The sequence below is a fragment of the Topomyia yanbarensis genome, chromosome 2 (genome assembly GCF_030247195.1).
Source record: "Topomyia yanbarensis strain Yona2022 chromosome 2, ASM3024719v1, whole genome shotgun sequence".
Lineage (NCBI taxonomy): Eukaryota > Metazoa > Arthropoda > Insecta > Diptera > Culicidae > Topomyia > Topomyia yanbarensis.
In genome coordinates, this window is record NC_080671.1 from 422,939,477 (window position 1) to 422,952,572 (window position 13,096).

Sequence of the window (13,096 nt, forward strand, 5' to 3'; positions counted from 1 at the left end):
TCGATACCCCTCCTTGAAAGTAAAAGTGATTAAGAGCTGTTTAGGTTGTTCGTATTTCCGTCGAGAGGAAGAGGAGTAGTCTCCGGGTGTGCATGTGCGAGATAAAGGAAAAATGTGAAAATTTAACCTGGCGATACCGCGGGTCTTGCTCAACTTGACGTGTGACGTATGAGAGCGAGAGAAAAAGTTTATGCTAATATTGCGACTAGAGTTCAACGACGACCCGTTGATGCAACCTTCTGACATTTACCAGTGAAGAAGACGAAGAAAAAGTAATTTTACCCGGATTAAACATCCATCTAATTGGTGGTTAGAAAATGTCACTGGATCTGCTGTTGTGCAGTGTGATAAATTGGTGAAACTGAACGAACAAGAGCTTTTGGGAATTGACAGCGTTTTGTCGATCGTTGCTTGATTAGTTTGTGTGCTGCCGTTGATGTGGTACTGACTGCCTAGTTTGACGTCGGAAAGTTCAAAAGAGTTCGCCAGCACAGCAACGACCGTCATCATGTGCAGCAAAAACAACTTCGAGGTCTTGATGGAGAAAATCAATACGGTATGTGCGAAAGTAGTTGGTACAGAATTAGTGCTGCGTATGGCGCGGGGTGGTATTGTATCAATTTGGCTAATGAACTGATTATTGAAACTGTATTTTAAGACGAGGTGAAATATTTATATATTGTAGCCATTTTTGTCAGCAAAAAACGACTAAGGGTTTTTAAAAGAGTTATGATGTTTGAACAAGAAATGTCTTGTATAGTTGTTGAATGAACCACTTCGCCGCAGGGAAGTAACATAGCTCATCTGTTTTGTATTACGTCGATGAATTTTTTAAATTTACTATTCCTTGTGTGGCAATGACTACATAGATTTTAATCCTGAAAAAATATCTAATAATCGGGTTAAACTATTAAAAGACAAGTCATCGTCGAAATTATGTGTTTCTAATGCCAAGTTGTGAATCGCTTCATTGCACGGTTGGTACTCTAGAGAGACTTTTGTTTAAAACCAATACTTAATATTTACTCTGCATGTTTCATGTCATATCTATCTGAGATTGAAATATGCTTGGAGATGAGTAAGTTTCCGACGATGAGGATTTACAGATATGATTTTGTTTTTCTTCAGAATTTAGAAATATTTTCAGGCAAATAGTTACATTATTGTTACTATGTTTTAATTGCCGCAATGTTCTACTGTATCGATTTTGTTAGCTATTTTCGGCAGAGTTAAGACTAAGAAAATCGAAAGTAATGAAATTGAAAGACTGATAGGTATTCTAGAGCGAATCAGTTATAAACTTAGAACGAAAAACTAGGACAAGGCAGGCTCATATGGCCTTGATCGAAAGGAAATGTGAAGAATCCTTTGCCTTCTGCTGGTAGGAGTAGGGCACCGAAGTCTACCGCATGGTCGTTGATAGAACATAACTAATCATCATGTTTTTACCGCCGACATGGTTACTATGAGTAGCTTCAAAACTTTGTTGAAAGAACAAACTTTTTATCTCTTCAAAAATGAGATATATTTTTGAAATTGATCATTGTAACCTTGTTTATCAGATTGTGAGGAATTAATATTCATACGATTTTTTTTTCAAAAATTCTCTGCAAGTATAATCGATGGTTTGGCATTTAGTGAGTTAAGTTCACATGTTTGGCTTTACTTCCCAGACCATCCAGTTCGTTAATATGTCCGTCCACTTACAGGAACTACAGAAGTGGTGACGGCGTTCCTCTTTGAGGGCAGTCTCTAGTGCTTCTCGTGGCCAAGGTCTCATCTTCCAACGACGCAGTCGCAGTCCGACAGCACAGCTTTTTAGGTATTCTTTTGGCAGTAGACTGCTTGATTCAATCGCTCACCGAAACGATTCGAAGGCAACCCTTGGTAACGGTTAAAGGCATGGTAATGTTAAACGGAAGTATCATTATTTATTAAGTAACTTTTTCAAGAGGATACCGCAACCACTGATTTTCCAGAATAATTTACAAATTGTTTATGATTCATTGGTTATCTACTGAGAATTTGAATTCTTATTGTACGAGTCTAACGCTAGTTTTGTAGCTTTCAGTGTCCTTCTTACTAACACAATAAGAATTTAAATTCTTAGTAGGCCACCATTAGGGCATTGCAAAAAAAATTTTTTTTTGAATTCTCAAAGGCCCCCCCTCTCATATTGTGACAAATGTCAAAGTAAGCTCAGATGCCAAATTTCACATCATTTGGACAATTTTAGACCCCCGCCCACTTCGCTTGAAATTTTTTGAAATTGGTGCCATGTGAAAATATGGAGGAAAAACACATTAAATGCAATAACTTTGGAAGTAGCAATCAGAAAATTACAATTTATACCTCTTTTGAAACGAAACAATTTTAGTATTTGAATAAAGATATATTTGTTTCTAGAAAAATACGGGAAAGTGGGGTACTGGGTCATTTTGGCCCCAAAATCCCCTATTTTTAATGATTTTTCTGCTCCGTGATGCAAATCATACATATTTTGTAGTTTTTCTAATGTGAAAAAATCTTAGATATCGAACGAAACCCTTTTGATCTTAGTCCGAATACGAGAAGTTGGGGTTATAGGGCTTTTTGTCAGTCATATTAAATTTTATCATTTTCTCATGCATATATCTCTATTATTCTTCAATCAATTTTCATAAAATGTAACTTATTGAACGTGTAAAATTCTGAGGAATAAAACAAAAATAAAAACTTTAAAGGTAAAATTCAGAAACATCAAAATTTTTGATATTTACTCTACAAATCTCATTTTTTTCATTATTTGTCCTAATATCTCAACTTCCCTTATTTTTCCAGGAATGAAACTTTTCTCATGTGATCCCTAAGCATATTTTACACTAAAAGTAGTAAATTAAATAAGAATTTTGTTGTTAAATGGAGTTAATATGTGCGATTTTATGATAAAAATGTGAAATCGACACTATATGTCAGATAATTTGATGTTCCTGAATTTTACCGGTAACGAATCTATTTTTGTTATAATCCTAAGGATTTTCCACGTTCAACAAGGTATAGTTTATGAAAAATGAGTAAAGAATAATAGAGATATATTTACGAGAAAATGATGAAGTTTAATATGAATGACAAAAGGCCATTTAACCCCAACTTCTCGTATTCGGACTAAAGTCAAAAGGGTTCCGTTCGATTTCTGAGATTTTTTCACATTAGAAAAACTACAAAATATGTATGATTTGCATCACGGAGCAGAAAAATCATTAAAAATAGGAGATTTTGGGGCCAAAATGACCCAGTACCCCACTTTCCCGTATTTTTCTAGAAACAAGTATATCTTTATTCAAATACTTAAATTATTTCCTTTCAAAGGAGGTATAAATTATAATTTTCTGATTGCTACTTCAAAAGTTATTCCATTTAATGTATTTTTCCTCCATATTTTCCCATAGCACCAATTTCAAAAAATTTCAAGCGAAGTGGGCGGGGGTCTAAAATTGCCCAAATGATGTGAAATTTGGCATCTGAGCTTACTTTGACATTTGTCACAATATGAGAGGGGGGCCTTCGAGAATTCAAAAAAAAAATTTTTTTGCAATGCCCTAGCCACCATCGAACTGATTGGCCTATGCGCTGCACCCGAGCAAACGGAAAATCCCATCATTCTCCCATGGTCATTGTTCAAATTCACCTTCACGGCATGGTATTTTGATAGTGTTTGAAAAGGGTTCAACCAATGAAAACTCCATCACCATGGTCCGGAAACCATTTTATGGTGTTTTGACGGTTGTGAAATTTGGCGCGGAGCATATTCATGCTATTTGTGACGTGCGACGAGATTTAGATGCAATTTTGGTGAATAATCAAGTGAGTTACGAAGGCGAATTCGAAAAAAAAAAATTTCGATGTTTTTCAAGCAAAATCCACAAAAAAATTAAATTTACAAAAATCTCAACATCACTCATTGGAGGACGTAAAAATGTCTTGTCTATATACCAAATTTAAGATTATTCGGCCATGATTAAAGCGTGTCTCAAAGCGGTTAAAATTATTTTTTGAACTTTATCCGCTTTCCAGCACCCCTTATGCCCGATTGATCTCAAAAATTTCAAAGGAATTTTTTCCAGGAGTACACTACCCCTTTTCAAACTCAGGATAACCACTCTTCTGTAACCCACTTGCACCTCACAAAACTGCACGGTCCACTTTGAGCGTTCCAAACTTAATAATTCAAGTTATTGCGATGTATAGATTCTTTTTAATCCATACAAAGATGATAGGGGCGGACATATACACGAGATTGGCCCCTTAAAACTATTAATTCAAATATGCTGTATCCAGCTGAATTTTGTTGATAATAGGGTTGCTATTGGATCGATGCCTTTTCAAAAGGGTGTTTTTTCAACTGGGTTTTTCTAACAACTGAATTGGAATATGACTAAATCTAAGTGATTAAAATGTTTGAACTCGAAAAATATTTTATTTTTATTTCGTTCCATTGGGAAACAAATAAAATTTCTTTCTGAAAAAACCTCGATGTTTTTCAAATAATGTAATTAAGTATCATTTTTGAAGTAAAATAACAAGTCGTTTTGATAGTTTTTATTAATTTTCTCAAAAAACAAATATCAAAATTTATTATTTTTTGGAAAAATTAAGAAAAACTATCATTAACTACAATTTTTAAAAACAAATCTTTTTGAGTGATTTTGTGAAAAGTAACAATTATAACCTTTTTAATTGAATTAAAAGGGTTGAAGAGATCTTTTATAATCTTTTATGGCAAATAATAAAGGAGGAAGTTCCACTCGCGAAAAAATGACGAAATCATGCATCCAAAAATCCAGTTTGGTTCAACAAGTAAATCATTAATTTTAAAAATCGGAAGCAAAAGGATCATAAAATTTACAAGAAACGCAATAGTCAAGATAATTTGGAAAAAATATCTCAGCATTCGTGACCAACTAATTTTGGCTGTTTCTTCGGCAATAACTGAGTATAATGTAAAAATCTAAAACGAAATTAAATTATGCCCAAAAAACTTTTTTAATTACATCAAAGTTGAACTCATACAATTTTTCATTACAAATGTCTTTGAATGGTAAGGGGGATGAAACTTCAAAAGATATTTGCAATCTCTTCGCAGCATTTTTTTCAAGAAATTTATTCTTACTATTCGGATAATGATCGTGACTTTGGATGTTTTTATTATTTTCCTGATTATACAAGAGACACATTAATGTTCAAAATATTGTGTCTGGGTTAAAAAATCTAGATACCGCTTGAAATTCAGGACCTGATGGAATTAATTCTGCATTCATAAAGAAATTAGCAACTGAGCTCACCCCACCTTTATTCTGGCTGTGCAATAAGTCACTACAGTCTGCTAATTTCCCTAATGACTGGAAAAAATCTCTTTTAATACCTATTTATAAATCGGTTAAAAAATCCGATATTCGAAATTATCGTGGGATTAGTCTTGCTTTCTTAAACTATTCGAACACATTATAAATAAAACATTTTCAACCAAATCAAACATAAAATAACAAATGCACAACATAAGCTTTTTAAAGGCCTTTCAACAAGTACAAACCTTGTAGGATTTGTTGATTACTCGTTAAATGCCATGAGATGAAATCTGATATAATTAAAGATACATGGGGGGATCCTCAAGGTTCACACTTAGGATCTCTTCTTTTCCTTTTACATGTCTCTTATTTTCAAAAACATTAACATTCTCATATATGCGGTTAATGTGAAGCTATTTTTAGAAATTAGAAACAAAAATTCATATTAATATTTTTCACAAAACACAAATCTTTTATACATGGTGTTGGACATGTTTACTGGGATTAAATGTAATAAATGTAATCTAATAACTTTTAGCAGAAAACAAATAACGACTTCCATGTCAATTACATAAGGTAACCCAATCGTTCAGAAATGTCGTAAAGTAAGAGATCTAGTAGTTATCTTAGAGTAAAAATTAAAATTTGCGGAACAATACAACACAGTTGCTCATTGAGCTAACGATAGGCTTAATTTTCTGAAACGTTTCGGATATCACTTTCAAGATCCTTACACAATTAAAACTCGTTGCATAGCTTATGATCGGTTTATTTTAAAATATTGTAGAATTGTTTGGTCACCTTAGATAAAAAACAAGAAATAGGAATTGAGTCAATTCAAAAGCAGTTTCTATTATTTGCACTACACAAGCTAAAATGGCCAGCATTCCCTCTTCCATCTTATGAAGCACGTTGTATGTACATTCAAACATTGAATAATCGTCGGGACTATGCTATGATTTCATTCCTAACCGATATTGTCATGCAGCGTACTGACTCATCTTACCTGTTGTCAAAATTGAATTCGTATGCTCCAACTCGTCAATTACGCAAGGGCGGATTAAATAATAGCTCGGGGGTAATGTATTAATTATTTGTAAACTGTAGCGAACTTCTGCTAGTTCCGCTATATAGACAGAGGCGGGTTCTACAAGTTTGAGAGAAATTGAAACATTACTGTTGAAAAGCCAATGGACTTATCGATACGTAACCCGTTGGTGTAGAACATTTTATGGCAGTCGTCTTGGTATTTACTTGAGAATAGATAATCCGTGATTCCACGAGTCTCCTCTTGCATGGACGTGCGAAAAATAAAGTGGATTCGGGAGTATTTAGATATTGGTGCATGCGGAAACATACCTAGAAGGCGTTATTTCTAGTGACATGGGGATTGAAATCACCCTCTCTCTCTCTGTTTATTTAACACGGCTCAACACGTTAGCATAATTAAGCCGGACCTGTTTTAATATTTTTCAATATGTAAAAATAAAGAATTTAATATAATTTATTTTTTATTTGTATCATGTTGCTGACGCAGCTTGCTGCAGCGTGTTGAGATTCTTTTCCTTGGCGGTGAAGCGTTAACTGCGTTGTTCGCCGCATCTTGGGGGTCATTTGATCTACCTTCTTCCACATTGTCTTATTCGTTCATATCATCATCTGTGCTCGCCATTCGTTTTACCTTTCTCATATAAACAAAGGCTATGCAATCACTCCGAAAATCGATTTTCCAACCGATACCCGGGGGCCGACTGTCGTATCCAGAGTTAAAAATATTCAAATTCATTGAATGAAAATTGATCATATTCAGCCGCATTCATTTTCAATGTTCAGTGACGCAGCTGAAAATGTCAAACGAACAAACCGCCCATTCATCCATGCAGATTTTCATTCGTCTCCGATTATTACACGAAGCTACCGTGCAGCAACGAATCAAACGTATCAAAGTAGGCCCTGGCACAATGTAAGCGATGATGATTGTTGTTTTATACGCTTTACCGGCATTTGAAAACATTTTCCTAGATAATTAGTGAAATGAATATATTGTACGATATTCAACTGAATGAATAAGAAGGGATATTTGAATGAATATTTTTTCTATTCACCGCGAGTCGTGTCAGGTTCATTTTCAGCCGTCAAAAAAGAGCATCGATTATTTTTAACTCTGGTCGTATCCCATTCGATTCAGTTCGTCGAGATCGCAAAATGTCTGTTTGTGTATGTGTGTTTGTGTCAAATTAAGTCACTAAATTTTCTCAGAGAGGGCTGAACCGATTTCAACAACCACCAAATGAGCGGTATAAGGCTCCCATAAGACGCTATTGAATTTTTAGTTGATCGGACTTCCGGTTCCGGAGTTACGGGTTGAAGAGTGTGGTCACACAGCAAATTCCCGTATAAACTGATAACCCTATGATGTCCGAATGATGTAATACATATTCAAATACGTTCAACACTACTTGGATTTGCGGATCTAGATCACTAATGACTAATCAAAGTAGTTTTGACCACTTTGGTCACCTATGACGGATCTTGAGGCCCCCTGGGAACTTGCCCATTTTCCAGCAAACTCTTAACCAATTTTTACAATCATGATTTCAAGTGAAAGATAAGATATAATACTCCCATTGACTGTTATTGAATTTCATTCAGTTCTGACTTTTGGTTCCGGAGTTACAGGTTGGTTATTGGGGTCACAAAGGAATTTCTCATATAAACCGATACAATCGTGATACCTCATAGGTTTAAAATATATTGAAATAAACATCAAATTACTTCGATTCACAGACCTAGATCACTGATGGCGAATAAAAAATTATTGGAATATATTGTCCACTATCGATAATTCCGGAAATCCCGGGTTCCGGGTATATTCCAGATCTAAAGCCACTTCGGTGATGACTGAACCAATTTTAACTAACCCAGTCCCAAATGGATGGTATAATATGAAGTTCGGTGTCGAACCCTCCATCTCCCACTCCACCTCCTACCTTTGAACCCCTCCTTCTCTCTTACCCCTCTCCCCCACCCTCTCAGACCAACCTCCCACCTGCATTCCCTTCATCCACCTCGTATACTAAAATTAGTTAGATGATTTCTGACGCATTCTTCCCGTCCCATTAATTATATTCCTTCCCTTTTCAACCATGAAGTGAAAATGAAGACAACATTAAAGTCACGCTGATTAAGCTATATAAATATTATATTTTTGTTTGTTTGAAGTGTGTCAGTTTCGATATGTTGCTTATCAGGTTCGTGGCAGTTGTGCACTTACATGTTCAAGTGTAATAAGAATGTAATAGATATTTTCACAATGTTTTATTGAACGTAACATAGCATTAAACCATAGTTTGAATAAATGAGAATGGCACAATTGCAACACTAGGTGGATTAAAACAGGTTTTTTTGTTGTTGTTGCTGGTTGTTGGCTTAGAGACATTAAACGCGATGGATTTTGAATTGATATTTTTTACTGCTTGATCCGGAGATGTTGGTTTTGCAGCTGCTTGTGGTTTAGCGTAAGATGGTTGTGTGCTAATTTTAATTGGATTGATTGATTTTTCCTCAACAGTTTCTGCGCAGAATTTTCCGTGGTGTAGCGTCTTCTTGCAGAATTGGTACGTAGGAATTTGCCCTTGGCGCGTGACCAGTGTTGTCTGATGAATGGGAACATCTTCATTTGATAATACTGTGATGGTTATGTACGAGGGAATTGGCTTGGTCACACGCATCCTCGCTGCAGGAACACCGATAGGAATGCCTGGGAAAAAGTTCTTTCATGTTCGAAATTTATCTTTTAATCACTCTGTCAGGGGTACGCCGAGCCAAATCATGGACGCGAACTTCTACAGTGTCATTTTCTATGTATACGGGGATGCTATATTTAACATTGCCGCATTTGGCGGTGTGCTGCATGTTATTCCTCGAAACGAATGACTCAGCTTGGTTAGTGTTCATGATCATAATCAGCATGTAAAGTTTGACATGATGCACTTGTAGGGTTTTCACTTCTGCCAGAATGAGTTCCATTTGCACTTTTTCTTTCTTACGGCACATTTTGAAAGGTCTACAGCAACACAGTTCGATCGCAGCGGGCTACTTTTTGCTGGGCACCGATACTCATCACTATCACACAGTAGGTAGGGCACGATATTGGACGATTTTTGCTTTCAAAGTAGACAAAGCCACACACGGGTAGGAAATTTGTTTGACTGGTTGGTCACAGCAGATCGCTTTAGCTTCTGTTCTGAACGAGAGGAGCAGATAGACTGGATTGAAATACACTGTCATGACGTTGACTTGGATTGAATCTCGTCAAGTCTTTCAAAATTGTCAATTATCAGGTGATCCATAACCTTACATCGAATAAGTAAGCGAGAGGAAAGAGCCCTGAACGGATTTGTGAAAGGAAGAACTCCCGCTGGTTCTTCAAGACCCATCGTATGGGCTATATGCAGCCTAAGGCGATACGTAAACAGCGATATTGTATTCGTCCTAATTTAATAATTTAATAATGTGTTCTTAGCCGAACGGAAACAGAAGCATCCATATTCCCTTACTGAAAGTATCGTTGTGTTAGTGATCAGTGGTTATAAAACTACCAAAAAAAACCTCAATTGTTACTAGGGATACAATCTTATCCGGTCACTTTCATGAGCACCCCACCAAGATCCAGTTATTGTTTGTTCGAAGAAAGTTTATCATTTGTTGGAACAGGTATCTATGTTAGATTTTTACTGGAATGGCTCTATTTGAAGTAACACATTCCTGCAACCTGCAAATACAACGTGCTAAGTGGGTTAAGTTTCCCTGCGACCCGAATCTCGTCCAACCCTATTCGGCGACGACGACCTCTCCCATGAAAAGTGAGTGAAACCGCAAATAAACGAAGAACCGTAACTGGTTCCATTCCACCTTTTTTCAGAGTTCACGATATCGCCACTGCGGTTCAACTGCACCTGTAGTGGAAATAAAAACAACTTGAACCGTTGCAAAGTGCAGCACGAAAATATGCATACAGAACTAGCTGCAGAAACTGTAGCATTTACCAATTCTATGGAACCTTTAATTCAATTTTGGCTATGTGGAAGCTGCATGGAACGAAAAATTTCACTGTATACTTTGGAAACTGGAATTAAATGTTTAGATATTTCCATTTTGACAGATGTAAGGGTTGCCAAATTGAATCATTTATCTGTTGTATTAGAAGATGGAACGAAATGGTAAGCTGATGTATCCAGCTTGGTTTTTCTTCTCATGTAATGGATAAAAATGCTTGAAAAGTTTTACGTGTTGAACTGTTCCTTTTTCATTTTTTCTGTAAAGTTTGGGCTGCTAGGACATCGTTTAGAAAAATATTTCCATTGACTCATACAGTTTATTTGTGATCTGGATTGATTTTTGGATCCCACGTGAGAGTTCATTTATTTGTTAATCATATGATTTAGAAAACTTTTGAATTATAAAGAATTTTTATATAATTAAAAAGTTTACCAAAAGATACGCAGGAGACTAATAACTAATTCTACCGCAGAGAAATTTTATTTTTGAAAGTTAAGTTAATCAACGCGCAACATTTTCATCATTCCCAAAACCTACGAACGGCAATGTTGTCCGGTAATTGTTGGCGCTACAACAATTCGTTTTTACCACGCTTATCTGCAAATTATGAACCACTCACGCTGCGATGCAATGGATAGGTGAAAGATATTTCCAAGCCGCTCCCAGTCAGTAGCAACAGCAGCAGCAGCAGAGGTTGCAACTTCAACACCGAACCGTTTGCAACTTGGTGAACCCGCAAAAAGCTTGGTCGATATTTTCACCATCATCGGCTAACTGGCGTGATTTAGGTGCGCGCTGCTAAAAAAAATGCAACAAGTGCAACGTGCAGCAATTTTCTTGCAAAACCCGAATCACATACAGTGTTAAGTTGCACCGTGATCTGAAAGGCACACCTCGAAATTTATAGCATTTGATGGTTTTGAATTATGGTCTAATCTGTTGGTGTTACTATTTTTGTTTACCTTCGTTCCTTTCAACACGGCTTATTATAAACAGAAATTATGCCAAATTTAGGTAACATTTATATTTTTACGTACGAGAGAACCAGTGCAGTACCTTGAGCCTAACATTCGAGTTACCAATGTGCTGTTCACTTTCATAGGTATCGAGAAGTTTCAAGCGTTTTCTGGAAGACACGTCCAAAGAAGCTATTTTCTTCAACCAAACCAGGCAATCAGGCAGACAGGTTGAATTGATTAGATCACGAAACCGGCTCAAAGTAGGTAACGATTAGCGGGATTAAGATTGAAGCTAGCTCTACCCAAGCCAAGCGAACCGTTTTCGAGTCCCAACCGCTCGTACCGAACAGCAGCTGTTGCTTTCGTCGGCGAGCCCGGGAACCCAATTCGACCCGATAAGAAAATGCCATACCTCACCCGTTAGCAGAAATGTTGAGATATTGACTGACACGTTTCTTTATCTATTTTTTCTATCTTTTCCTAAATTTTCCTCAGTTTTGTGTTGATAGTCGCGGCGGCTGGGCAGTGTTCTGCCGAGTAACTGATTGCCAGTAGCGCGATATTAGCGTTGAGAAAGCCCACCCCTGACATAACTTTTCAGAAAAAAACCCAAACCTGTTGCCTTAAAATACCAAGCTTAGGTCTATGTTTTCCTATACCATCTCGATTGGGTAAGGAGCGAAAAGAAAAGCAAAAAGCCTGTTCGATTGCTACGGTGGCTGCTGCTGACGCCGCCGCCGCCACCGTTGTTGTGTTTGTTGTTTGCGATTTCGATTACGATAAACTAGGCGAAAAACCCGACCCGTAGTGGAAAGGTCTCTACCAAAGCTAGGCCACCCCGAGGCTAAGTCCGATACCGTTTTCTATAGCTGAAAACACAGCCTAATGAAATTAATCGCTATAGTTTGGGAATGTTTGTTTTTTTTTGTTTGAGTAGCGGGATAATTGGAGCGATTCAAGAAACCGTGCCTTAATCTAAGCCAGAGTTGTTTCAATGAAACAATTTCTTCGAAGAATTTGGAATTGCTTTCGTTAGATGGTTGGGGTTCCATACGTTTCGCGCAACTAATCAACGAGCTAATCTGACATAAGGAAATGTAGCTCAAATACATTTGTATATTTGGTAATTTAATGAGGTAGTTTGGCCATTCAGGGTATCGATCGAAACGTTATGCACAGTTGGAATTATTGCGGCCTGAGTAAAAATTTTCTGTAAACTTTTTCGTATCAATTATGTATTATTTTTTTCTTAACTGAGGTTATCGCCATTGTAAATTTCAATCTCAATGTTCAATCTTAATTTTTCTGCCTCAATCTGCAAACCTCCATCCTAAATCTTGTGCCTTTTAATTTAATCGTTCTATTATCGCTCTAGATTGCTAATCTATCATTAAAATCTTTCATTTGTTGAGTTCGGAAAACTTTTCTAAAGTTTACAGATTTTCTTAAAGTTGACTTCTCTCGAGCTTGCTGAACTTTTCTGATATTCGTAAGACTATCGTAGAACAATTGCGAGCCTCATACAATGTTCTTGAAGTTCGTAAGAATTTTGCAAATCTAAACCTGACGTTTCTATGGTCACGCAGGTTTCCATAGAACATTCTTGAAATTTCCAAAATTTACCGTAGATTCTTAAAATTTTCTTCAAGTCGTAGGATTTTCTTGAAACTCAATAAACATTTCTGAAATTTTCAGTACTACATTTTGTGAAGTGTGAAGGATAGCGTACGATCTGCTTCAACTATTTAGATT

The 13,096-nt window shown here is 36.5% G+C and overlaps 1 protein-coding gene across 2 annotated transcripts in view; it reads left to right on the top strand.

The window, feature by feature from the left end:
• The first annotated feature begins 400 nt into the window (after positions 1-400).
• Positions 401-13,096, top strand: part of LOC131685255 (disheveled-associated activator of morphogenesis 1) — a 274,501-nt gene continuing 261,805 nt past the window's right edge. For both annotated transcript variants that reach the window (XM_058968849.1, XM_058968850.1), the window contains exon 1: positions 401-556. In XM_058968849.1, coding sequence (XP_058824832.1) covers positions 509-556 — 48 coding nt within the window. In that variant the 5' untranslated portion in view covers positions 401-508. The remainder of the gene's footprint in view (positions 557-13,096) is intronic.